The 23,448-nt window shown below is 48.4% G+C and overlaps 2 protein-coding genes across 2 annotated transcripts; one reads left to right on the forward strand and one right to left on the reverse strand.

Moving 5' to 3' along the window:
- Window positions 1–1,804: 1,804 nt before the first annotated feature.
- LOC117013770 (transcription factor CP2-like protein 1) lies at window positions 1,805–17,502 on the forward strand. Its single transcript, XM_033091212.1, has 17 exons — window positions 1,805–1,886; window positions 6,365–6,441; window positions 8,442–8,546; window positions 9,045–9,196; window positions 9,320–9,393; window positions 10,101–10,206; window positions 10,315–10,421; window positions 12,395–12,547; window positions 12,772–12,882; window positions 13,357–13,454; window positions 13,665–13,719; window positions 14,453–14,546; window positions 14,935–15,025; window positions 15,476–15,558; window positions 16,049–16,194; window positions 16,307–16,358; window positions 16,794–17,502. The coding sequence occupies exons 1-17, from the start codon at window positions 1,869–1,871 to the stop codon at window positions 16,829–16,831; spliced, it is 1,560 nt and encodes a 519-aa protein (XP_032947103.1). The 5' UTR covers window positions 1,805–1,868; the 3' UTR covers window positions 16,832–17,502.
- A 932-nt stretch (window positions 17,503–18,434) lies between these two features.
- Window positions 18,435–22,719, reverse strand: LOC117013772 (uncharacterized). The gene is made up of 4 exons (XM_033091214.1): window positions 22,549–22,719; window positions 20,656–20,776; window positions 19,992–20,111; window positions 18,435–19,167 (listed from the first exon to the last, which is right to left on the reverse strand). The coding sequence occupies exons 1-4, from the start codon at window positions 22,684–22,686 to the stop codon at window positions 18,911–18,913; spliced, it is 636 nt and encodes a 211-aa protein (XP_032947105.1). The 5' UTR covers window positions 22,687–22,719; the 3' UTR covers window positions 18,435–18,910.
- Between the last annotated feature and the right edge of the window lie 729 nt (window positions 22,720–23,448).

Below are 23,448 nucleotides of genomic sequence, written 5' to 3' on the forward strand. Positions count from 1 at the left end.
GCCTCCCAACTTTGATTTAGGAGGTCGCCTGGTCCCTCCCCCTTCGCTCAGCCGTCGCTATGCAAATCAGCTCCTCAGCTATTGGCTGCCGCCGCGGCCAGGAGGACGAACTGGGCGGAGCCTGGAAGCCTTGACAAGATGGGGAGGGGCTTGGAGGGTGCTGAAGTGGAGGGGGCAGTTTTACACTGAAAAATTCGGAGTGGGGGCATGACAAGGTTGAGGGAAGGCTCAGGAGATCATGTTAGAGTCTGGATGGGACTTGGGGGAATAGAAATAGGTTGGATCTGCAGAATAGCTGAGAATGAGATGGAAGTTAGGACTTGATAACAAAGTGGAGGAAGAATGGGAACCCTCTGTCCCATTACCTGGTTCTCTCTCTGCTCTTGAGATACTCTCTCCAAATATACACACCCCTGGCCTATAAGGTAGGGGTTTCCTCAAGGAGAGAAGGGACAACTTAACAGCATGTGTCAAAGGCCAGGCCTGGCAATTTTTTTGTGGATGTAAAGCAGGTCAACTGTGTCACTTTCCAGTCTTGCTGTCTGGACTGCAGCAGAGAAGGAGCCTCAGCCTAAAGACCCCTAAACTTCTCCAAGACACAGCCCCATCCTATAGATCCTACCATAAATGGGAGTTAGATCAGTGGGTAGGGAAATTGGGGGGGGGAGTGCGTTCTTACCCTCCAAGATGTGCTCTGTCCCCTTGGCCCGAAGGCACCTCTTCTAATGCTTGTTGTTTACCTGCCATTTCCCCAAGTCCCCTTCCCTCACCTCCTGCCCTCTCCGGCCCTGATCAAAAGGTCTAGCTTCATCTCTTGGCCTGTCCAATGAAAGGGAAGTAAGTTGGAAATTGACAGAATCCTTTCTTAAGTGTGGGTGGAGAAATTTTTGGGTCTGTCTCCCTCTTCCTCATCTGCTGTGGGTGATGAGATGGGTGGGTGGGTGGTACTCAAGAGGGTCCTGCTTTTATGCTAGCCCTGGAGGAGGGACTGAACCCTGTGTCCCCCCCTCCTGCCCACGCACACAACCATTCATGCAATCTCTGTCTTCCCAAGGATGAGCTCACCATTGGAGCTCTGCTCAGGTTACTGTGTCCAGGAATAGAGATTTGTTTGCCAGTGGCAGAAGTAGGACAAGGGCAGACGTGAGGGTTTGTGTTTGTGGGGGCTTGGTTCCCTCCCCCTCTACATCTACCCTCTGCAGCTGCAGACTCTCTGAGTGCTAGCTTTCCTGAAAGGAGCTGTAGAAGAACCTGGCCTCAGCCCTCAAACCAGTCTCCCCAAAGGCCCATTCATTACCAGCCTTCTCCCAATCCCCTCTGAGGGCTGCCCTCCTACCGCTTGCCGAGTCCAGGTCACCCCAACATCCCTTCCCTGGGCAACTGAGTTGTAAGGGATGCTTGGAGCACCCTGAGATAGGGTCATCAGGCCCTCCACCTATCCTGGATTGGAGCAAACAGGGATTTCTGCATTTGGAGACCTCCTGGGGGAGGTACCCTGTCTTCCCCCCAAACAACAGAAGCTCTGCGTTCCTTAGAGTCCAGTACCTATATAGTCACTAATTAACTGTGTGATCTTGGGTAGGTAACTAAACCTTTTAGAGCCTTGATTTCTTCATCAACAAAATGGACATAGTGTTACCTCACTGTTAGGAGAATGAATGTGGTAATGCAGTATGCCACTTAGCCCAGGGAAGACAGGCAGGGAAAATTAATGTTCTGCTTTCCCTCCTTTCTTCTAGGAGATTTGTCCCTTTCCAGTGCTTTTCCTGAGGCAGAGATAAGAAACAGGCTTCCTTCCCTCACTTTCTTGGGCTGTTTGGAGCCGGTTATTTCATGGGGGAGTCAACCCAGGAAGATTCTGATGAGACATGGGGAAGAATTCTCAGGTATTGGTGACCAGGAAAGCCAGGGAAGTGGATGGCCCCGGGCCCATCTGGTCTCGGTACCAGAAGCCTGAGTGAACCCATCCTCTGCACACCCTCGGGACTCACTTCTCTAATGTGGAGGAGGCAGGGGGCTGGGTGCCGTGACCTCTGGATGTCCTTTCTGGCTGTTTCCGAGCGGTCTTTCATGAACTAAGTCTGAGTCATTGTCTCAGTGCCAACAACTCCTACTGCAGTGGCTCAGGGACAGGGCAGGAGCAGCCGGGCTGGCTTCTCCTGGAGGGGGAGGAACGTTGTCTCATCTCAGATTCAGAGTGCAGAAATGAGGGATGGGCAGAGAAGGGGGCAAGGCATTGCAGGAGGGTAAGTGGCAGTCACATTCTCAGAAGGGCTCCCTAGACCGGAAGTCAAACTAGAACTACTGGGGTGCCTCTTACTAGGAGAGCTAAGTGAATGAGAGTGGGCGCGGGGCCCTCAGGAACCCGGGGACAGAGGGATGGACCAGATAACTTCCAATCTGCATGCAGCACAATGTCCAGAACATGAAGGGAGCCTGGGCCTCATCCCAGTCTGCGACCTTGGGCAGAGAGCTTCTAGCTCTGGAGGGACTTTGGTTTCCTTCTTTTGAGATTGGCAGAATAGACTAGATTAGGTTGAAATGGGGAGTTGGATTAAAACGTGGCAATAATTATATGTCTCTTAGTATTCTTTTGAGGATTAAATGAGTTAATATATGTAAGGCAATGGACAGAGGAAATACACAATAGATGATGATGATGATGGATTCTTAACCTTGGTCTTGTAGGTGAGCTTCAGGAGGTTTGTGAAATTTTGGAGGATAAGCATTTTCTGGAGGAGAGTCCAGAGTTTTCATTGGCTCCTCAGAGAATCTATGATCCCCCAAATTAAGAACCTCTGGCCTGAATGTCCCCCAGGGCCCCTCCAGTGAGTGGCTGAGATTCTCTGATGTGAGGGATTGCTTCTCCTTCCATAAGGACTAACCCAATTTCTCCTACAAACACCTTCAGCTGAAGCCCTTCCTGCTGTGGCCTCTGCCCCCATGGGTTGCCAAAGAACGTCCAAGCTGAAAACATGAGCGGCTGGCTTTTCCCTCCAGCTTTGCAATTGGCTCTCCTAGGGTGGGGGAGTCCGTCATGGTTAAGGCCAAGTCTGAGTTTTCATCTCCCAGCTGGTGAGAGGAAGAGGGTCCAGGCTCAGTGGGGCTGGGAATGCAGAAAACACCGCGAGGCCTGGCCCTGCCCAGTCTCCGCCATCTCCCCCTGCCAGCCCACCCCAGGGCCCGAGGGGCAGATACCGCTCTAATGAGCTAAGCCCCATGGCAGGCATCTGTAATTACGACTTTATGGAAATATAGAAGGCTCTTACGCAAGTGCCTGACACACTTCCCGGTTGTGGCATCTGGGACAGCCAGGTCCTCAGGGGCTGGAGGAGGGCCCTTCCACCCCCGGCTGCCACCAACCCCTGGAGCTCGGGACACTGGCATAGAGCCGCCCTCCCACTGCCTGTGGCACTGTCCCTAACACTCCCTGGGTGAGCTGTTACTGCTGTCTGTGCCCCAGGCTCCCTGGAGGGGAACAACAGGGGTTCCAGTGCACGCAATCCTACCCCTGTCCCCTGAGGCGCCCGACTGTCCAGGAGACCTGTTCTCATGTGAGGGGGAAAATGAAATTGGGAATGTTGTCCTCTCCTCCATGAAGAAACCCTCTATTGCCCCTTCTGTTTCTTTTCTCTTTGAGGCTGGGGACATAGGGCTAATAGCAGTCTTGTGTGTGTGGGGGGGTCATAGCCCTTGGGGGCCCCTCCCCAAGCCTAGCGCGTTTACCCACTCCTCCACATCCCCTGTCTCTGATTGTGTCCTGAAGCCATTGCTTTCTTTCACCAGTCCATTCCCCCTACCCACCCACAAAGCATGTTTCCACGGTAATAGCAATGTCATCACTTTGGGGTGAGCAAGGGGGTGGAATCCAGTGGACTGGGAGAGCTGTTAGGGTTAGAATTTTGAAGAAATGAGCACTGAGGAGCCCCAAAGTATTAAAGGAGGATCTTTTTCTGGAGAGGAGGCCTGGGCACAGACTGGGGTGGAGGCTGTTGCTCAGAGCTGGTAGAAAAGAGAGAGGATGAAGTCTGGAAGCAAATGGATCTGGAGGTTAGAAGTGAGGGTGACTTGGTAGGTAGACCTCATTCTCCAGCTTCCAGGTTGGAATGTTGCCTGGAGATTCATTTTAAATTCCACACTAAATTTATCAGGCAGAATGGGGCATAGTACAGTGATTTAAGAACAGGGACTGTGACCCAGATGGTCTGGGTTCAAACCCTGGCTCTGTCTCCTCTTAGCTGTGTGACTTTGAGATAGCTACTTGACCTCTCTGAGCCCCAGTGTCCTCATCTGTACAATGGGGGATAATATATTAGAAAAAAAAAGCATCTTCCTCAGAAGGTAGACTGTTTGAAAAGCACTCTGAAGACATGCAGAGCACTGAAGAACTGTGTTTGATAAACAGACCCTCTACTTACAAGTGCTATAGAAATAAACCTGTACTTTTAAGTGCTAAATAAATAAACCTATGATGTACTAGGCACTGGAGATTCATAGAAAAAAAGACACACACATTTATGAGGGCTCGATTATTATCTCATTCGGTTTTCACTCTAGCTTTATGGGGTAAAGGCTCTCATCATCCTCTTTTTATAATTGCAGCATGAGGCTCAGAAAGGTTGCTACTTTTTTTCCAGAATGTCAAGTCGTTGTTTTTCAAAATCTAGGTGTGTGTGGGGGGTGCAGCTCAGCTCCAAGTCAAGTCATTGTTTTCAATCTAGTTGTGGAGGGCGCAGTTCACTGGCCCATGTGGGAATCGAACCGGCAACCTTGTTAAGAGCTCACGGCTCTAACCAACTGAGCCATCCGGCCACTCCAAAAACCATATACTCTTAACCCTAACACTAGTGCACCTCTCTTAGTTCCTTCCCTCAAGGGGTTTCCACTGTGATGGAAAGAAAACATTAGACAAAGTACACAAAGAATAAACTACATATCGGATGACTGCTATAAAGGAATTTGGTGAAGGGCAGAGACTGGACATAGAGACATAAGCAGTAATTGGCTGGGCTGCAGGAAGGGTTAAGTAGCAGGCAGTAAGTTTGAAGCGTGAACAGAGAGGGGGCCTTTCAAAGGTGAGACTTACTGGTGGTTGAGACGGACTCTCAGGAATAAAAGAGACTGCGTGCTTAAAGCCTGGCCTATGCATTGACTGACTCTAGGGGTCGCTGTTTAGTGTGGTGCCCTGTGGAGTTGTACGCCCCGAGTCCTCAGAGACATTTTGCTCGGAGAAAGAATCGTTTCCTGAGGTGGGGGTATTTGTGTACAAAGACACACAGATCATACAGGGATTTACCATTTGGTATTGTCAGATTTCTGTGTATACGCACGTGTGCATGGACAATGTCTGAAAAATCATCTCTCATCCGTTCCTTTTTAAAATAGTTTTACCTGAACTCAGGGCCCAGGCCTTCCTTTTGACCACCAATGCAGGGGTAGCAGGGAGTGCCTGAGCCCTATATAGGCAGGATTCCACCCACACACTAGTGTGCAGGAGAGAGGGAGAGAGAGAGAGAACCAGAGCAAGCATGGTACATAGTAGGCATTCTATAACATTTTGTCAAATAAATGGATGAATGAATGAATGAATGAATGACACTTCTCCTTTCAGCCTCCCTTTCTTTGAGGGAAGGGTAGACCTCAGTCTCCTGTTCTCCAGGTTGGAATGTTGCCTGGGGATAGAAAACAAATCAAAACATTTTGGTAAGAGGAGAAGAAGGTCACGGAATTGTTATTTCTCAGCAATTTTTACAGATAAAAAGTTACTTCCTTGGCTTAAGGAACCTGAAAGGGTATTATTAGGATGGGTTATGTCATGGCCTAGAAAATAATAGATGATAGAGCATTTTGGGTGGGAAAAACCCATTTAAAAATATTGCACCCAAAACATTGCCCCTGAAATTATCTGTGTATGGGGAAGTTTCTGGGACAGTCATGCCTGTACCCCCCCAAGAGGGGGCTCTGGTGGGGACACTGGGGTCATTGGTAGTGTCCCCCGCAACCCCAAGAGGAGCTCCTGGGGGATAAAACCCTGGAAAAAGATGCAGCGTCACAGAATTTCCATTAATCCTCACTGCCACACTGGGTGGGAGGGAAGCCTTGCTCCCATTTTGCAGATGAGGAAAGCGGATTCAGAAAGGTAAAGAGACAGAGTCTGGGCCATGCCCCTGCCTCGTGTGCCTGAGACTCCTCTGATAGTGCGGGGCCTGGAAAGAAGTTTCTTAAGGCCTCTCTAAGCCTGAGGATGGGCTGTTCAGACCCTGTGCTGGGCTGGCCCAGGGGGGCACATAGAAAGAGTGGGGTGGGAGGAGGGGCATGGCCAGGCTCCACATGCCTTAATCTGGGCTTTTTTCCTTGGAAACAGAGCCATGAAAAGCCAGGAGCAGACCCAGGAACATCTGGATGGGGACGGACGTGCAGAGACTCTGAGATGGGTGGAAGGTAGGTGGGAGCAGCAGCCAGTAGGGGAGAGATGGGATTCAGGGGGAGAAGGGGTAGGATACAGACAGCTTTGGAGGCGGAGGGTGGGTGATTGGATGCTGGAGTTGGAGTTCCATTCCCAGGACCAGCTCCTGGGGTATCCTTGAAGGGGGCCCACACCAGCCTCCACCTTTTCTACCTCCACCTGCTCCCTTCTCTCCTCTGCCCCACTGCCACTCCCACACTCTTCTCCCCCTTGTGGATGAATAAAGGGGTTCTATGGAAAGTAACCTCACAGGATGATCTGATCATAAATTCCTAACTGGGCAAGTCATAGTGGGTATGCCCCAGCATACAACTTCTTTACTAAAAGACTTATCTTTGACTTAAGCAAGTCCTGTCCATTGCTTCTGTGCATATAGGTTTAAACAACCTTTGAAATGGCCCCTTTCAGACTCCTCCTTTTTATACTACCTGACCACCCTTTCAGATCCCTCCTTCTAAAGCATGCAAGAGGTAATCTGATCCTGTCTTGCTTTTTCCCACCTTCAGGTTATCTTCCTTAGTTCCCTCCTTAATCTCAAATGCACAAAAGAAACTGCAAACTGTTATTTATCTCAGTCTGTTGAGATCTGGCTTCCAGGGGTGTCCCCTGTTTGGCTCAGATTCATTTTTATAAAAATTCTCCACAGTTTTGGACGTTCTTACGTCAATACCTCTGGCCAGGACCCCTCCTATTCCCCTTCCCCCTGGCCTTCCTGGGATCCTGCTGTGTCCAACCTGGGAGGGCTCCATGGGGCCTCGGGCCTTGAATCCAGCTTTGGGCAATGGGTGGGTTCTCAAAGTCTAAGGGAATCTTACCACGGGATATATTGGGCATGTGGGCTTCTTTGGCTGCTACTGGCAGGAATGTTTCCATCCCCTTTTCTCCCTTCTTCCATTTTGTCTAATTTTATGGGAGGCGGAAGCAGGACCAAGGGCCAAGTACCTAGAGATGGGGGTGCCCTGCCTGGTGTGTGAGGGTGTACCCTTTCCTGCAGGCAGGCCCCTCAGAATCACAAAGCCTGGATAGCTAGGGTCACACGAGGTCAGGCCATGTGTTTAGAGCCCTGTCTGTCTGCTCTCTGCAAGGCCCTCATCTGTTTATACCAAACACAGTAGTCGGGAGTGGATGGAGGGGGCTGGGGCTATCTGTGTACAGTGACAACAGGGGCTGAGCATGGGGAAAGAAGCCGTCCCCCAGGCAGACTGTATTTGTCCATAAACACAGTCTGCCCCAAACCCCGAGGCAGAGGAGGATCAAAGAAACCAGCTCCACTGGAGCTCCTCTCCTTCTGCCCTGGGAGGGGCCCCCCAGGCACACCCTCCTCCTCCCCACAAGTGGGCTCTCCCTCCCAGCACCACCCCCTGAGTTGTTTCCACAGCAAGCTGAGCTATGTTCTGTAAACTCCAGTCCCCTCTCCGGGCAGCCGCTAGTGAAAGGACAGGTGTCCTGCCATACTTCACCTGTGTGTAAGGGTGGGGGGAGGGGAAGAAGGGTAGACAGCAGGGAGCAAAGACCCTTTGTAGGTCCATGTGATGCTGCGTGTCTGCTTGTTCTGTCCCCTGGCGCAGTCAGGCTCCTCCCATGGGGTCCAGACCCACAGGTCTCCACTATTCCACATGGTTTGTGGATCTGGGGCCAATCTTGAAAGCTGAGGGTACCCTGCATTGTCCCAGGGCCTCTTGGAGAATGCTGGGGGAGGGGATGTCCATCCCTGTGTCTTTGTTTTGCTGCACCACTGTCTCCCTATCAAGCTGATGATTGCTGGGTAGCCCTGGGGACAGCATTTCTTGATTCCCCACACTTGGTCTGCCTAAGAGGTCCTGAGTTTCCTACAGCCCTGGGTGCTCAGCCAATCAGAGTCCCCAGGCCTCACCCCACCCCACAGTGGGCTTGCTTCTGTGTATAAAGGCTGAGGCCCCGGGTGGATGGCCCAGTGGGTCCAGCCCAACCCAGTGCTGAACTTTCTGTCACACAGCTGGTCCTGCTCCCTTTCCAAGATGCTGTTTTGGCACAATCAGCCAGAGCACCTATGGCCCAGTCCTGGGGAACTGTACCCCGGGCCTACAAGCAGCTTGCTCAGGTAAGGGCCAGATCCCCTTCCCTCCGCCCCCGAGGAAGGCCCTGGTCTGAGTTGTGGTGGGCATGGTAGGGTTGTCTGTTTCAAGCTGAGGGGGATGGGCTTCCTGCTCTCGGGTTCCTTTGGGGGGTTGGGAAGTGGTCAGTGCACCTGGAGTTTAGTGGGCCCTGGGACCTCTCCAAACACCTTGAGCACTACCTGCTCAAGATACTTTTGTTGGGCATTGACTTGGTATCAGGCAAGCCCTGAAGTTGCAAACAAGGACTTGATGGCAGATGTTTGTAGATGTTTGGTCGTAGTATCTAAGATGTGCTCCTTAAGGGAAGTCTCTCAGAGGCCAGAGGGGCCAAATGGGGTCCCCGTAGGCCCTGGCTGCTGTCGGGGTGCCTGCTACAGGAGACTGGAGGCTCCCTGGTGGGAGAACTTGGCAGAGTGGTCAAAGCCCCACAGGGGATGGGCTGGACAGGGCAGCAAGCCACAGTGCCCTCCTCTCTCTGGCAGGGAGTCCCTGCCCTTGCCCTACCTGAAGCAGGAGGAGCTGCCCAACATCCCCAGTGAGGAGCCTCCCTGCCCCGCATTGCAGTACGTGCTCTGTGCAGCCACCTCACCGGCTGTGAAGCAACAGGAGGAGGCCCTCACCTACCTAAACCAGGGTATGCGGGGCCTGGGAAGGAGAGGGGTTAGTGGGGCAGCAAACTCTGGAGGCTGGGGTGGCAGGCACCATCACCATCTTTGCCCTCAGTGTGGGGCTCACACATCCCCTTCATCTCTCCCAGGCCAGTCCTATGAGGTGCAGATGCTCTGCAACTCCAAGCTGGGTGATGCCACCCAGTGGCCCCGGCTGCTGAAGGTAAGTGCCTCCCCTTCCAGGACTGGCGAAGGCTAGGTACGACTGTCCCTCTGGGCAGGAAGCCAAAGTCATCACTGTGATGCCATTGTCAAGGAGAAACTTCACAATTCTACCTTTTAATTTGACCTTCACAGTGGTGAGCAGGAATTGTTGAGGCAACAGACACAGAGAGGTTAAGTATTTTCTCAAGGGCACAGAGCCAGGATTTAGAAGTTTACATAGTGTTATTCACACACGATTCCTTTTCTCAAAAAGATTAAAAAAAAAAAATTCAGCTCCCATTCATTGCCAGAAACTATTTCCTGAGACAGGGATTCAGCAGTATAGAGAGAGATATAGTGCAGTCTCCTTCCTCAGGGGGCTTCCATTCTACTGAGTGAGACAAACATAATTACACAAATCATATGCAATTGCAAGTTGACTTACAAATTGCAAATAAGTGCTGCAAAGGAAAGAAACAGGTAGAGTGACAGAGTGGGAATGGATTAACTCCCCTGTTCTACAGATGAGGAAACTGAGGCTCAGGGTCTGTAAGTTACTTCTCCAGTTTCACGGCTTGTGAGTGGCAGGTGGGCATCTGGACAGAACTGGAGGTGGGAAGCCAGGTGGGCAGAGGATGGGATGGTTAAGTACCTCAGGTGTGGGAACTGGTTCCCAAATGCCCAGGCACCCTCTGCCCGATGAGCCACGCCCTCCTATGCCCACAGAGTGTGGTGCGCGTGGTGTTCCATGACCGACGCCTGCAGTACACGGAGCAGCAGCAGCTGGATGGGTGGAGGTGGAGCCGGCCTGGGGACCGCATCCTGGACATCGGTGAGTGGGGAGCGACCAGGGACCCTTTAGAGCTGCCGTCTGGTTTGGAAGCCCTTATGGATGGGGAGGCCTGAGCCTTGCTCCCTGTTTGCCACCCTATGCCTGCAGATGTACCACTGTCTGTGGGGGTGATAGAACCCCAAGTGCTGCCCTCACAACTCAATACAGTGGAGTTTCATTGGGACCCGACCAAAAGGACCTCCCTCTTCCTGCAGGTGAGTCAGCCTCTGGGACTGGGATGAGGCTGGAGGTCCGATGAGGGTGGCAGCACCCTAAGTGGGAAAAGAAGGTGAGTGAGGGGACAGTAAGAATGAGTCACTTCCAGAAAGTACCTTGAGGGAAAATGTATGGATAAATGTTCATCAAATCTCACCATAGGGAAGGACTTGTTAAACTTGAGAGCAATGGAAGAAACTATAAAGCACAGGACAGAATTTAGCTTCATAGAAAGTAATGGTCTGCAATACTTAGGCAAAATTAAAAGAAGACACCAAGTGAGAAAAATAGTTGCTACATATAGTGTTTTATATCCTTAAGATATAAAAAGTTCTGATCTATCAATAAGAGAAAAACAGATGAAAACCAAATAGAAAAATAGGCAAAGGATATAAGTAGACAATATATGTAAGAATATAAATTGCCGATAAATATAGACAGTTCAACCTCATAAAATGCTAATAAAAAATTCATACATATCACTGGCAAAGACTTTAAAACACTACTATTGGTAATACATCTCTTTGGAGAAACAGACACCTTCATATTCTGAGAGTACAGATTGGTGCACGTATTCTATAGGGAGTATGGCCCTTGGGCAAAATTTATTAAATTTCATGGTCGTATTTTTTTACCCAGTAGTTCTACTTCAAGGAACTTATCCTATAAAGGATTAAGTGATTAAAATGTCCATTGGAAGAGGGTTGACTTTTAAATAAGTTTTAGTACAGGCTTACAATGAAAATTATGTGGCCATCAAAATGATGCCTCAGAAATATTTCATGACAAGAGAAACTGCTTTCCTATAAGGACAGAATAGGCAGAATATAAACTTGTATTTAAAGTTTGATTTCTATTTTGTAAAAATAAAAGTGTGTGTTTTGTGTGTGTGTGTATACAATTGTTTCCCTTTTTCTTGTCCAGAGAAAAGATAGGAAGAGACAATAATTGAATGTTAACAGTGCTCTCTGAGGGGTGGAGTGATGGCAGATGCCTATATTCTTCTCCACATTTTTTCAGTGTTCTCCACATTTTATACATTTCTGTAGAGATGTATATTTTTTACAAATAGATTTCCCTCTATAATCAAACAATATTGTCAAAAGTCACCTATAAGTCCCTTTTGTGAGTGCCCACTCGAGTCTAAGCTCCTACTCTACGAGTCAGGCAGATGTGGCCCAATTTCAGTTCCACCACTTCCTCGCGTGGATCTTGCCCATTCATCTCATCACATAATCTCTGTGAACCTTAGTTCCCCCAACTATAAAGTTAGATCCTTTAAGTATTCGTCACAGGATTGTGGGAGGTCTGAATTTGGCAGTGAACAGAGGGGAAGACCTCGCTTACCCTTGGAATCCCGCTGCCAGGTAGAACACAGAGGCTGCATGCCATGTGGGGTGCAGGCCAGGAAGGCTTCCTGGAGTAGGTTGCTAGATTTTGCAAATAAAATACAAGATACTCAGTTAAATTTAAATTTTAGACAAAGATTTTTTTAGTGTATTTTGTGCAATATTTGGGACATACTGATACTAAAAAAATTATTTGTTAGCTGGCAACCCTACCCTGGAATGGGATGTCTTGGCTCAGATGTGAGCAAGGAGAGCTTTCCAGGTAGAGGATTCTGCGGAGAACTCTGCAGCTGTGCTGGGGTCATAGGCTGGCTAGATGGGTCAGTGGGTTCATTGATGGGTGAGAGAGCAGCTACGCAGAAAGGCTTGACTTGACTCTTTAAGCTGCTCGAATGCCAGGGTCAGGAACTTTGCTTCTCATCCCATAAGCTTTGGGAACCACTGAAGGATTTTGAACAAGGGAAAGGATGTAATAAAGTTACACTTTAAGACTAGACCCTGCTTGGGGATGAAAAGTGGCTGACAGGTGACAGGCAGATAACGAGTTTTAGGTGAAGTCCCTAAAATGTGGGTGGGACCTGGAGTCACCATGCTTTCTTTCCTTTGTTTCTTCTCCACCTCAGGTTCACTGCATCAGCACTGAGTTCACTCCTCGGAAAAAAGGTGGAGAGAAAGGCGTCCCCTTCCGCCTCCAGATTGACACTTTCAAGCCCAGTGACAAAGAGCTTCCACCTGAACACCTGCATTCAGCTGGCTGCCTCATCAAGGTGTTCAAGGTACAGGCAGCACCAGGGCCCTTTCCCCTTCCTCTCAGGGCTGCCAACCTGTCTTGCTGGCTGTGTGGATTCTGGCCCTGCTTTACTGTGGTTCTGTTTCTGGGCCTCTTTCCTTCTCTGTACACAGAGGGATGGGGCTTGATCTCTTTCTTAGAGCCCCTTCTGCAATGAGAAGTGGGCAGGTAAAGAGAGTGTCTCTGAGATTCCTCGTCTCCCTCCTGTAGCCCAAAGGAGCTGACCGGAAACTGAAAACTGACCGGGAGAAGATTGAGAGACAGCCCCTGCATGAGAGAGACAAGTACCAGACGGCCTGTGAGAGCACGGTCTTCGTGGAGGTGTGTGTGTGTTGGGGTGGTGGGGCCATGAGGGGAGGTTTGGAGAAAAGGTTCTTGTTATACACCTGGGGAAACTGAGGCCTCAAGGGCTGCGACTGCCCCCCAGTGTCTCCCGTAAGGACAAACTGCACGGCCTGTTGCTCACGACTTCCAGGAACTGACACCATCCAGGCTGCGTCTCCTGTGCCCGCCATTGCTGCCCCCTCACTCTGCTCCCTCTGCCTGGAGCACCTCCCTTCCTGCTGTGTTGCTGGCTGGCTTCTCCAGGAAGCCTGCCCCAACTCCCCCAGTCAGACTGGAAGGCTAGTTTACTCTCTTCCTTTCTGTGGATACTTGGTCAGCTTGTCAGGAACTTCTGACAAGGGCAGGGACCCAGTCTGGCCCAATGTTCTTAATAGACAGATGGAGGGAAATGAGAGAACAGCCACCACTGTCCTCAGACCTCCAGGCCCACCTTGCTGTTTGTTTGTCCAGTGTTCACCGTGGCCAGAGCCCAGTGCAGGGTCCTATCTGCCTCTCAGCCCTCTGGCTTTGACCTCCCCCCACTCCTGCAAGCTTCTGTCCCCGGAGAGGTAAGTGCGGATGAGCACCCTCTATCAGCCCTTTGGGGTGAGAGTGAAGAGAAGAGCTCCTCAGCCCAGGAATAGGGGGAGGGGCAGGGTTGAGGGATGCAGCTGTGCCCTGTGCCTCTGGAAACATGGGATGACAGCGGCAAGCTCTGCCTCCTAGAGCAGGCGTGGGGAAGGCAGGCAGGGTGGGAGACTGACTCTGCTCCCCCACAGGCTCTGCTACTCACCACCATTCCTCTTGGACACCTTGGGGGGCAGCCCAGCTGAGGTGAGTCTTTCCTTTCCAACCCATCACCCATTATCCCAAAGCCTCTGAGAGGCTTCATCTCATGCTCCAGAATAGAGTGGCCCTGCCCCCTGGTGGACAGATGTCATGTGGCCACAGATTGCAAAACTTCCCAGTTAGGATGGGCACTTTCCACCAGAAGAATGATCCTCCCTTCTCAGATTTGGGGCCCTTAAGGAGAATGTCATGCAGGGTGTCATGCGGGGTCTCTGGTCCCGCTCCCACATAAGAACGCAGGATATGGTGAGGCCAAAAAAGGAACACCCACAGAGCCACAGATAGGGGAGTCACACCACTATATTCTTGCTGGCGGCTGGGTTGGAGACACAGGAAGCAGGAGCCACACGACCCGCAACCTGCCGTCCACTCCTTTCTGCCAACCACTTGCTAGCTGCAATCCACCGTGCTAACTGCAATCCGTGCTTGCCAGCCACCATCTGCTTGCTAGTCCCCATTTGCTGCTAGCGTAGCTATGGCAGTTATATTAGTGGCCAATGGCTCACTGGTTACAGCTGACGGCCAACTAGCCACAGCTGATGGCCATCCAAACACAGTTGATGGCCATTTACTACCTGAGTACCTTTCCATGTGAGGGCGAGAGCCTGGAAAGTGCACTCCCTGGCTCTGTCCCCACAGGGAGACTGTGTTTCCCCCCACCCCTGATCTCAGTCCGTGGGTCCATGGTGTTATCTCAACTGCCCTCCTTATGCCTCAGGATCTGAACCCAGGAGCCTCCATCCTAGAGACGCAGCAGTGGTTGCATCGGCACCGGTTCTCCAGCTACTGCAGGATGTTGGCCAATTTCACTGGTGAGCCTGGGGTCTGGCAGGGACCAGACCTGTAGGGGGCTGAGGATAGGACACTTAAACAGGAAGCCTGTTTCTCTCCTGGCTTGCTGTGTGCCCTTCAACTAACTGTTATTTAGGACAAAGAATTGCCAGGCACAGTGCTTGCTAGGCTCTCGTCTCTTGTATTATCCCATATAATTTATACACTACCCCTTGATGGCAGGGCTCAGAGAGGTTACATAATTTGCCCAAGGATACACAGCTAGCAAGTGGGAGAGCTGGGATTTGAATCCAAGTCTCTCATGTCTGGACATACTAGGGCTCTTTCATAGAGTAATGTTGGACTGTGTCCCTTACCACCCTTGATCCCAGGCCTTTTCCTCCAATCTGGCCCTGTCTGACTTTGCAGGCACTGATCTGCTGAAGCTTACCCGCCAGGACCTTATCCAGATCTGCGGAGCTGCTGATGGGATCCGCCTTTTCAATACTCTTAGAGCCAGGTGCTGGGCACTGCCAACCAGGGTCCCTTCCTAAAGGAGCGGCACCAACTCAGCTAGCAGGGGTGTTTCATAGAATGTTCAAGCTGGGAGTCACCTTAAAGACCACTTATTCCACTCCCTCATTTTACAGAGGAAGAAACTCAGGCCCAAGAAAGACACTGACTTGTCTGAGGTCACAGAACAAGGCTGGCAGGGCTGGGCTAAAAAGTTGGGTTCCTGTGACCTCTTTTGTGTCCATCCCTTTTGCATCACTCAATTTCTGGGGACAGAGGTGGATTTTTCTCACCTTCTCTCCCCACCGGGCATTTATTAAATGCCTAAGAAATGCTTCTCCCAGGTCTCCTTAGACACCTGGCAGAAGGCTGGGTCTCTCCCAGGGAAAGGGGCTCAAAGTGGGAGCGGTTACTTCAGCTATGCAGGGCTGATACATAGACTGTTTTCTTGGCCCAGGCCCATCCGTCACCGGCTGACTTTATATGTGGCTCAGGAGGCCTCTAGGCAAGAGAACGAGGTTCCTAAGAACCCTGACTCAGGTGAGATTCTGGCCTCTCTTCAGAAGCCATTCAGGCGTAGCTGCATGGAACCTCTTCTGGCCTGGGGGTGGGATGCTCCGCTATCCCTGGGACTCAGGATGCCCTCCTCAGCATTCCTGCCTTCCATGACCAGATCACTCCTCTCCCTGGGTTTATTCCTCCATGTTCTACAACCTAAATCCCATCTGATTGTCATTCTATTAGTAGGTGGGATTAGAACATTGTAATCTTATTACTGTACTTGGGCTAGTCATTCATATGTGGATCTCCCATCTCCTCTTTGCACTGAGGGCTCCCCTCAGTCTGAGGCATTCCCAAAGGTGAGAAAGAGGTGAAGACTAAGTGGATTTATAAGCCTTTTTCCTTCTTTACTCCCCCTCCCCCATCTCCTTCCTGAGGCTGTCACCAAGTCCTGGTATCTGGGGCTCCCTCTGGACCCCCCCCCACCCCCGCCGCACTGATCCCCGCCCCTCTGCTGCCCACACCCCAGGCTTTTATCAAGAGATCTCTCTGGATGAACTCAGTGCCCTAGAGCTGATGGGGAAACTGGCAGAGCTCTTGGCCCTCCCAGCCAATCAGATCCACCACCTCTTCCACCAGGGCCCTGGGGGCATCCTCATTCTCCTCAGCGATCAGGTAAAGGGGCAGCGGTCCCAGTAAGGCCCTCCCTACTTGTTTCCCTCTCCCTGCCCTGGTTCTGTTTGGCTGTAAGAATAGATCTGTCTTAGTGACCCCTTCTCCCTTGCAGGTGGTTCAGAATCTTAAGGACGAATCCCACTTCGTGGCTGTGGTGAAGAAAGGTAGGGGTTTTACAGGGAGATGGCAGCTTCGTTTGTGTCAGAGGGGCAGAGATTCATATAGCTAAAACACAGCTATTTACTGCTCAGGAAAAATGTGACTGGATAAGCGCATTCTCATGCAGGAAAAGATGCCCCCGTTTCTGTTAGGGGGTTTATGACACAGGAAGGTAAGGCCTCCTCACTTCAGCCCCACCTAACCTGCAACATACTCAGTAGGGCAGGTGCTTGCTGACCAGTCAGCAGCTCGTGGTTCTGGTTATTAGGATGCCTGCCCCGTCCCTCCTGCTACAGTACAGAGGGGAAGCTTCCGGAAAAGGTGGATTTGAAGTGGGGTTGGCAGATGGTGCTGCCCGCTGCTCAGAGGTTTGGGGGCAGTGCAGCAGTGATGGCTGGGGGGCAGCTTCATCCCAGTGGTGCCCCTTTTACTGCTTTCAGTGCAGAATCCAGATGGCTACTACCTGGTTCTGACCTAGGCCCAGGGGTGCCCGGCTGCAAGGAGGCGGAGACTGCTGCGTGTGGTTCACCAGAAGCCCTGCTCAAGTCCTCAATGCTTCACCAGACTCCAAATGACGAGCCAAACTGTCATGTGTCCTTCCCCTGGAGGCAAGCAGCCCCCAGGCTCACATTTCTTTCTGCTCAGCAGCAATGGTTGTTAGAACCCGGGACACAGCCTCCCAAGCAGAGCTGAGCTGGCCAAGCCTGTGAGGCAAAAAAACCTGGCAATATGCTTAAGGAGCTTTTGCCCCAAGCAGTGTTGCTGAACAGAGTGCATTAATTCGTGTTTAAAATTTTACTTACCCCTTCCTTTTTGTTAATTAAAGTTAATTTTAAAAGGAATACTTAATGCTTGTTCAATTTTCTTGTTATTATGGTCCTCTTGAGAAATGTCCTCTGCTTCAACTACAGACTAGGGCGAAGGATGGAGTCTGGGACAGAAGAAATAAATGAACTGGCTGGATTTTTTTTCAGTTAGTTCAGGCAAAAAGTATCCACTAAAGCCTCCAAAAGACCATTCAACTATCAAATCAATGTGCTTATTTAAAGATTTGGGAAATACTATAGCTATTTTTGAACACTGAGGCTATGGGGTTTTAAAAATGTAGTTGAATTTATTAATCTTTTAATTTTTAGGTCTTAAATCTTTTTATTCAGGTCATAAATATAAATAAACGTTTGTCAAAGTTTAAAGTTTAATTTTTCATTTCACCTTTAGGCTTGTAATCTACCTGATTGTTTCGTGTATCTCTTTTTCTTTGTAGAAAACCAATTTTACATTAAGTGCTTTTAAAAAAGATAAGTGATATTGGGCCGTATCTTTTTTTACCTCATGCAGGATGACTGGATTTCAAGTGGGGCCTATGACTCTACAGGGCTCCCCAAGGGTATTTCATGGCAGGCGAGACACCCTGAGATTGAAGTTTAGGGTGCAGATTTGGATCCACTGCTCATCTCCACTAAAAGAATAGGGACCCCATTGTGTTAACCTTTGTGTATCTTTCAACCTAGGAGCCTGGAGCACAGACTAGACACTGAAATATTTGCTAAAATGAAGGGAATAAAAGCAGGTAATGTGTGAATGTTTACAGGGTGCCATTATTACCTTTTAATCTTCACAACTCTAGAGTAAGTACTGGTACCCCCACACTTTAACAATGAAGAACTGAGACAGGGTCATTCCGTGGAAGCCAGGCAGTCTGACCTGGGAATGTGTGTTTCACCATTACACTAGTCGCTCCCTCACTCCTTCCCAGTGGAGTTGAGAGCAATGCCCTGCAGAGATGAGGGACTTGGGCTGAATTGTTACTATCAAATTAAGAAAAAGGTTTTTCGAAGCTGCTTTATATTATGTCTTCCATTTTTCTCAGAGACAAGTGGAGTTCAGGGTATTAAATAAAGGCTACTGAAAAAGTATTAAATAAAGGCTATCAAATAATAAATACAGGTTATTAGTTAAAGGATATTAAAAAATGTAAGAATAACAAAAAGAAGCCCCTTCCTTCAGCCTCAGGAGCCTCCGCAGTTCTAGGGTTCAAGGAAGTTAAGAGTAACAGCTCTGAGTCAGGCTAATTCTGCAGCAAAATGAAAAGTCTTCACAGCTTATTTCCTTTAATTACATCATAAAACAAAATTAGAATATACAGGAAACAATAATAGTTACATAACAATTTATATATTTATATATAAAAACAGTTTGTTTTTTTTTAGTCCAAAGATTTTAAAGCAAAAGGAATCCTCTACTGCCACCTTGGATTTTATTTATTTTAAATAACCCTCCCGCCCCTCCCACCCCCCAAATCTCAAGCGCCAACAAACTGGGTGGAAACAGTCACTTGGACAGCTAATGGAACCTGGTGTTAAGTCGCCATGTAGGGAACTGTGTTGGCCCCAGGGACTGACTGGCTAAGCGTTGGGTAGGCCTGGTGGAGACAGTACGTAGCAGCTGCCACACACTGAAACACTCCAGGGTGGGCCAAAAGGCTGGGGAAGGCTTAGGCCAAACAGGAGTTTGGGATCAGATCCTGCCAGTTAACCATCCTCTGCATTTTGCCCCCTCAGGGACTAGGATGGGGGCGGGGTACAGGGATGAGAGAGTCTGGTTTGAAGATAAAAATTTCTCCCACAGCACCATTCACCCATCCATCTCTGTCCCCAAGCAGAGTCTGATGGGCAGGGGTAGTGCTCACAGTTCTCTGAGCTCTGCACAGGCCGTGTGTTCTCAGGTCTGTGCTCTCAGGGTCACTGGAAGGTGGGCAAAGGTGAGGAGCTGAGCAGTTGGAAATGCCCAAGGCAGGTGACTTGGAAATGATTCCTGGGAGGAAAAAGGAGGTGGCCAGAGTGGGAGGCATTTGAAAACTGAGTCATAAAAGGAATGGAGAAAGGCAAAATTAAGAAGTAACCCTCAGTACTGGGCAGCCAGAGCCTCAGGGGCCGGCTCCGAGAGCTGCAGCATGGTGAGAAAAACAAGTAATTTCTGATGAGCCCCACCCCACAGATCTTGTAGAGGTTAGTGTGTAATTTGGGGGTAGGATAAGGAAGGGAGTAAGAGAAGGAATCTTAGGCTCATCTCTTCCTGCACTTATTAGAAATTAACAGTCATCAGAGAAGCACAGATAAGAAATTATTCTTAAGGGAAGGAGAAAACTGTTGTAAACCCAGGAGAGTAGCAGCAAAGGTTTCACTTATTATAGATCTATTATATAGCACTAGTAAAGAAAATCATTCAAGTCTTTAGGGGGAAAAAGGTAAAGTAATTAATCAAACCATGCCAGTTAGACTCCTTTTCGAGTTAGGGTTTTCTAAGACTTTAGGTTCTCATTCACTAGTGCCGTAAAAAAAAGAAAACCAAAATAGAATGACTTCAGGCGCCAAGAAGGGTTAGGCTAAAGTAAGAAACACATACATGTGTGTGAGCAGCAGTGGGGTACAGATTTGAATTAATAAGAAACAGTAGTAAGAGACAATGACAAGCAAAACTTAGTGGGACCAAGTTTTCTTCCTCCACTTTAATAAAAAAAGACATTGCTTCAAAGATTTCCCTGGATTCTTGGGGGGTATGGCAGAAGAGAAAAGGTTGAGTCTGGACACCTCTCTTCCCATCTCTTCTTGGGGTGGGGATTCACATTTATTGCCTACCTGCTCTTGCCCCGGTGAAAACCACGCCCAGAAGCAGCTGGGAAGCACTGGTGGCTCTTTCAGTGGTGCCAATCCCCATCTGGATGACTCTGGTTAGGTGTGTGGAAAGCAGAAGCCCTCCTTGCCAGTAAGAAGGGCATGGGGTTCATTAGATGGAAAGTAAATCTACTCACACGTGAAGCAGCTGTTTCTATATATTCAGGACAGATGCCTGTACCTGAAGCAAATTACCCCAGTTCCAGAACTGAATCTCACCTACCGTTTCCCCACCCCAACCCTTCAAAACAAGACACTGAAAAACACAGAAAATAGACAGGATCACTGACAGAGTTTTGGTTGCTCACAGTTCTTTTTCCTAAAGGGCAGTGAACCACCTTGGCTCAGGAAGCACTGACTCAATACCTAGGAACCAAACTCTACCAAGGGTTTACTCAAAAAACACACGAAGCAGAGATGGAAGAAGTGCATTAAGGAATTTCTCTTAATATCCCACATGTGAGCTTGTCCAACAAATTTTTTTCTGCTGAAAATTAAGTGTACCTCTCTTGGGCTCCAAAGATTCACTCAGACTCAGCTGAGAAGTTCTTAATGTTCCTAAGGACTAAAGGCTTCAGAAATGCACAACTACGTTCCTAATAAAAATGGACAAAATAGGTAGACTTGCCTTGAGGGGGGAGCTGCAGAAGCCCTTCATGCAGAAAACTCACTTGTCTCAAATGGTAGTTTCTGGCAGGTAGAAAGTTTGTCCCAAATGAGAAGGCAAGGTTAGAGCAGCATGTTCTTTGCTAGAGAACCAAGATGTTAAGTTAGGGCATCTGGATATAGCAAATACAGCCAAATTTTATTCCCAAATTACCTGGGTTAGTTATACACTATCAACATGATCTTTAATAGCTTTCTGTATCTTTCAATGTTTCACTTAAAATTTATGATAGAAATAAAGGTGAAGAGAGGCTGAGATTCCATATTTCCCCACACTTTCCTACTGCTTTAGGGTTCTTTGGTCCTAGATCATTGTAAGGGGGAGGGTTCTGCCTCAAGACCTCCAACTAAACATCCTACACCTTTTCTCAAACAATACATGGCTAATTCACATTGCCTGGGTCTGAGGTGGTTAAAGATCCTAGAACTGGTGGGTAGACAGAGAAGGCAATCTTTTTATGAAATGTTCCAGACGCTCAAAGTATACCACTGGAAGAGTCTGTCAGCCAGGACACACAATAGGGATAGAAACCTAACCTTAAATCGAGCATACGAGGGAAAAGGCAGAATGGACCACTTTCCTCTCTCCCTGGTGGTGGCTGTCATGAACAGTCTGTGACTTTCAACACAATAAATATGAAATGGCCAAGGGTCTGCAACCAATTGGCAAGTGTTCCTCCTCTCCAAAACAACACGGTCCCTAAGGATATGCTCCCACAGGCAGACAGGAACCATCCTCTTCTTTCCAGTGACACCATCACACTTCCCAACAACTTCAAACAAGAAAGGTTCACTGCATACTTTGTTTCGCACCCCCTGCTGCATTAATGGGCTATTAAACCAGTAACAATGCATTTTACAAGACAATTAGAAGAAATACAAGAGCTTGACAGTTGTAGCACTATAGCTATATTGAACTGATTAGTTTGGAAAACCCAAAATAAAGCATCATAAAAATATTTACCAGGTTCCCCTCTAAAATGTGTGATATCAGGACTACATAAAATTCCTGACTTGTATGTCTGCTAAATCAACTTAATGAATGTAAAAATTTACAAAAACCATTTAAGAAATATTTTTACATCCACTAAAAAGCAGAATAGAAGAAAACCCTTTTTACATAAAGTACAATGTGCTTTCATATTCCAAATATTGGAAAAAAGGATGCTAGATCCTCTTACTGCTCATATCCAAGTTTGATTTCAAATTCAGTAAGCAAACATCAAAGACCACCCAGTAAAAAATGGCCTGAGCCATGTGACACTCACTGAATTCAAGGCTGCCAGGACAGCGCCTAGATCAGGACAAGGACTGAAAAAGGGAGCTGGACTGGAGACATCTGAGAAAGAATCAGCAGCATCCTGAGAGTGAGATGGAGGCTTTACACTCACAGTGAGGTGGGTGTAGGAAGGAAATGGGAAAAGTCAATTAAAAATAAAAAGCTAGAATCACCTTGATGGAGCCAATGAAGAGAATGTAAGATATCGATGTAGCAAATAATGCTGGAAAATGTAAGGGGAAAAGGTTGCTTGGAAAAGAGATGAGCTGGATGTTTAATAACCCTCCAGAGACACTGGAATAATGCCTCCTGGCTATCTGCAGGTTTATGGCAATAGCTTTGAGGGTATATCCTTACTTCTCCCAAATCTCTTCTCACCGTTCACACTGCATTTTTTCACTACAGAAGGCATATTGTGGAGGGGATCTGGAGTCAGACAAATGGAACAACAAGCTTTTCCTAAGGAGAGTTCTCCTACACCTGTGAAGCCTCACTGAATTTTCAAGTGTCCCTGATGCTAAAGCAGGAAGCATTATGTTCCGATGACAGGACTCTTTCCACCTGACCAAAACTTACCATGTTCTGGGTTCTCAAAGTCCTGGTACATTTCATCACCTGGTGTAGGTTGCAGATTGGCATAAAAAATATATTTCCTTCCAAGCTTGATGGGCCTGAAGTTTTCTTGAGGAAGGAACAAAGCTCCTGCCTGACCATATACCAGCCAGTGCCGCACACTCCAGGGCCTTTTTTCTCTCTCCACTCTGTTCTCTGCCCAGACGGGGATTGCCCGGGCAAGTGCACATGGACCTGCACATGAGTACACTCTTTGAGTAGAGAAACACGATTTTCAAGACGTTCAAGTGCTGGTGAGCAGGGTCTTCTAAACTTACATATTTTTTCAAGTAAGTAAGTACCTTAATAGCCTCAACTGTTGGGCAATTCAAATCTATACTCACTAATCAATCAGGGTTTTATGGTCAATTTGTTCAGGCACTATTATCCGTTAGAGCAGATGGTCCCTAAGTATTTCTTTTTAGTTTTGTTTGAATGAGTGACCTGGAGATCTGAATATCATGAACTACATCTTGAAGTGTATGTGCACATGTGTATTTATACTTGTGGGGTATAGCCAGGAGAGTGAGTCTCATTTTAAAAAAGTATATTCTTTACATTGTAATTTGAAAAGAGGGTAAGGGGCAGGAGAAATAAAAAATGTAACTAACTTGAGCTTTTAAAAGGGCATGACAAAACAGGATTTAACATAAATATAACATGCTAAATACTGGTGGGTCGTACACATTTCTAGGACACTTTCACGTGACTGCTTGTAAAGAAATAAATCACACTTAATTCTTACACCTGCTGGTTGAATCAGCACTTGAAGCATTAAAACAAGCCTTTTAACAGCCTAGATCATGCAGAAGGTGATCTAAGACCATGGTGAACTGTACATTAATGCTCTAAAAGACAAAAAAA

This window comes from Rhinolophus ferrumequinum, chromosome 21 (assembly GCF_004115265.2).
Source record: "Rhinolophus ferrumequinum isolate MPI-CBG mRhiFer1 chromosome 21, mRhiFer1_v1.p, whole genome shotgun sequence".
Taxonomy (NCBI): Eukaryota; Metazoa; Chordata; class Mammalia; order Chiroptera; family Rhinolophidae; genus Rhinolophus; species Rhinolophus ferrumequinum.

Bases quoted from the DNA above. Each gene is read 5' to 3' on its own strand.
- LOC117013770 (XM_033091212.1), top strand. The intron at 8,547-9,044 runs GTAAGGGCCAGA...TCTCTCTGGCAG, and splicing joins CCTACAAGCAGCTTGCTCAG to GGAGTCCCTGCCCTTGCCCT. The intron at 15,026-15,475 runs GTGCTGGGCACT...TTCTTGGCCCAG, and splicing joins TTCAATACTCTTAGAGCCAG to GCCCATCCGTCACCGGCTGA.
- LOC117013772 (XM_033091214.1), bottom strand. From the start codon at position 22,686: ATGGTCAGGCAGGAGCTTTGTTCCTTCCTCAAGAAAACTTCAGGCCCA. The intron at 20,112-20,655 runs GCAAGTCTACCT...CTTACTGGCAAG, and splicing joins TCTGCAGCTCCCCCCTCAAG to GAGGGCTTCTGCTTTCCACA. The intron at 19,168-19,991 runs GTAGGCAATAAA...TTTTCCTCCCAG, and splicing joins TTTCACCGGGGCAAGAGCAG to GAATCATTTCCAAGTCACCT.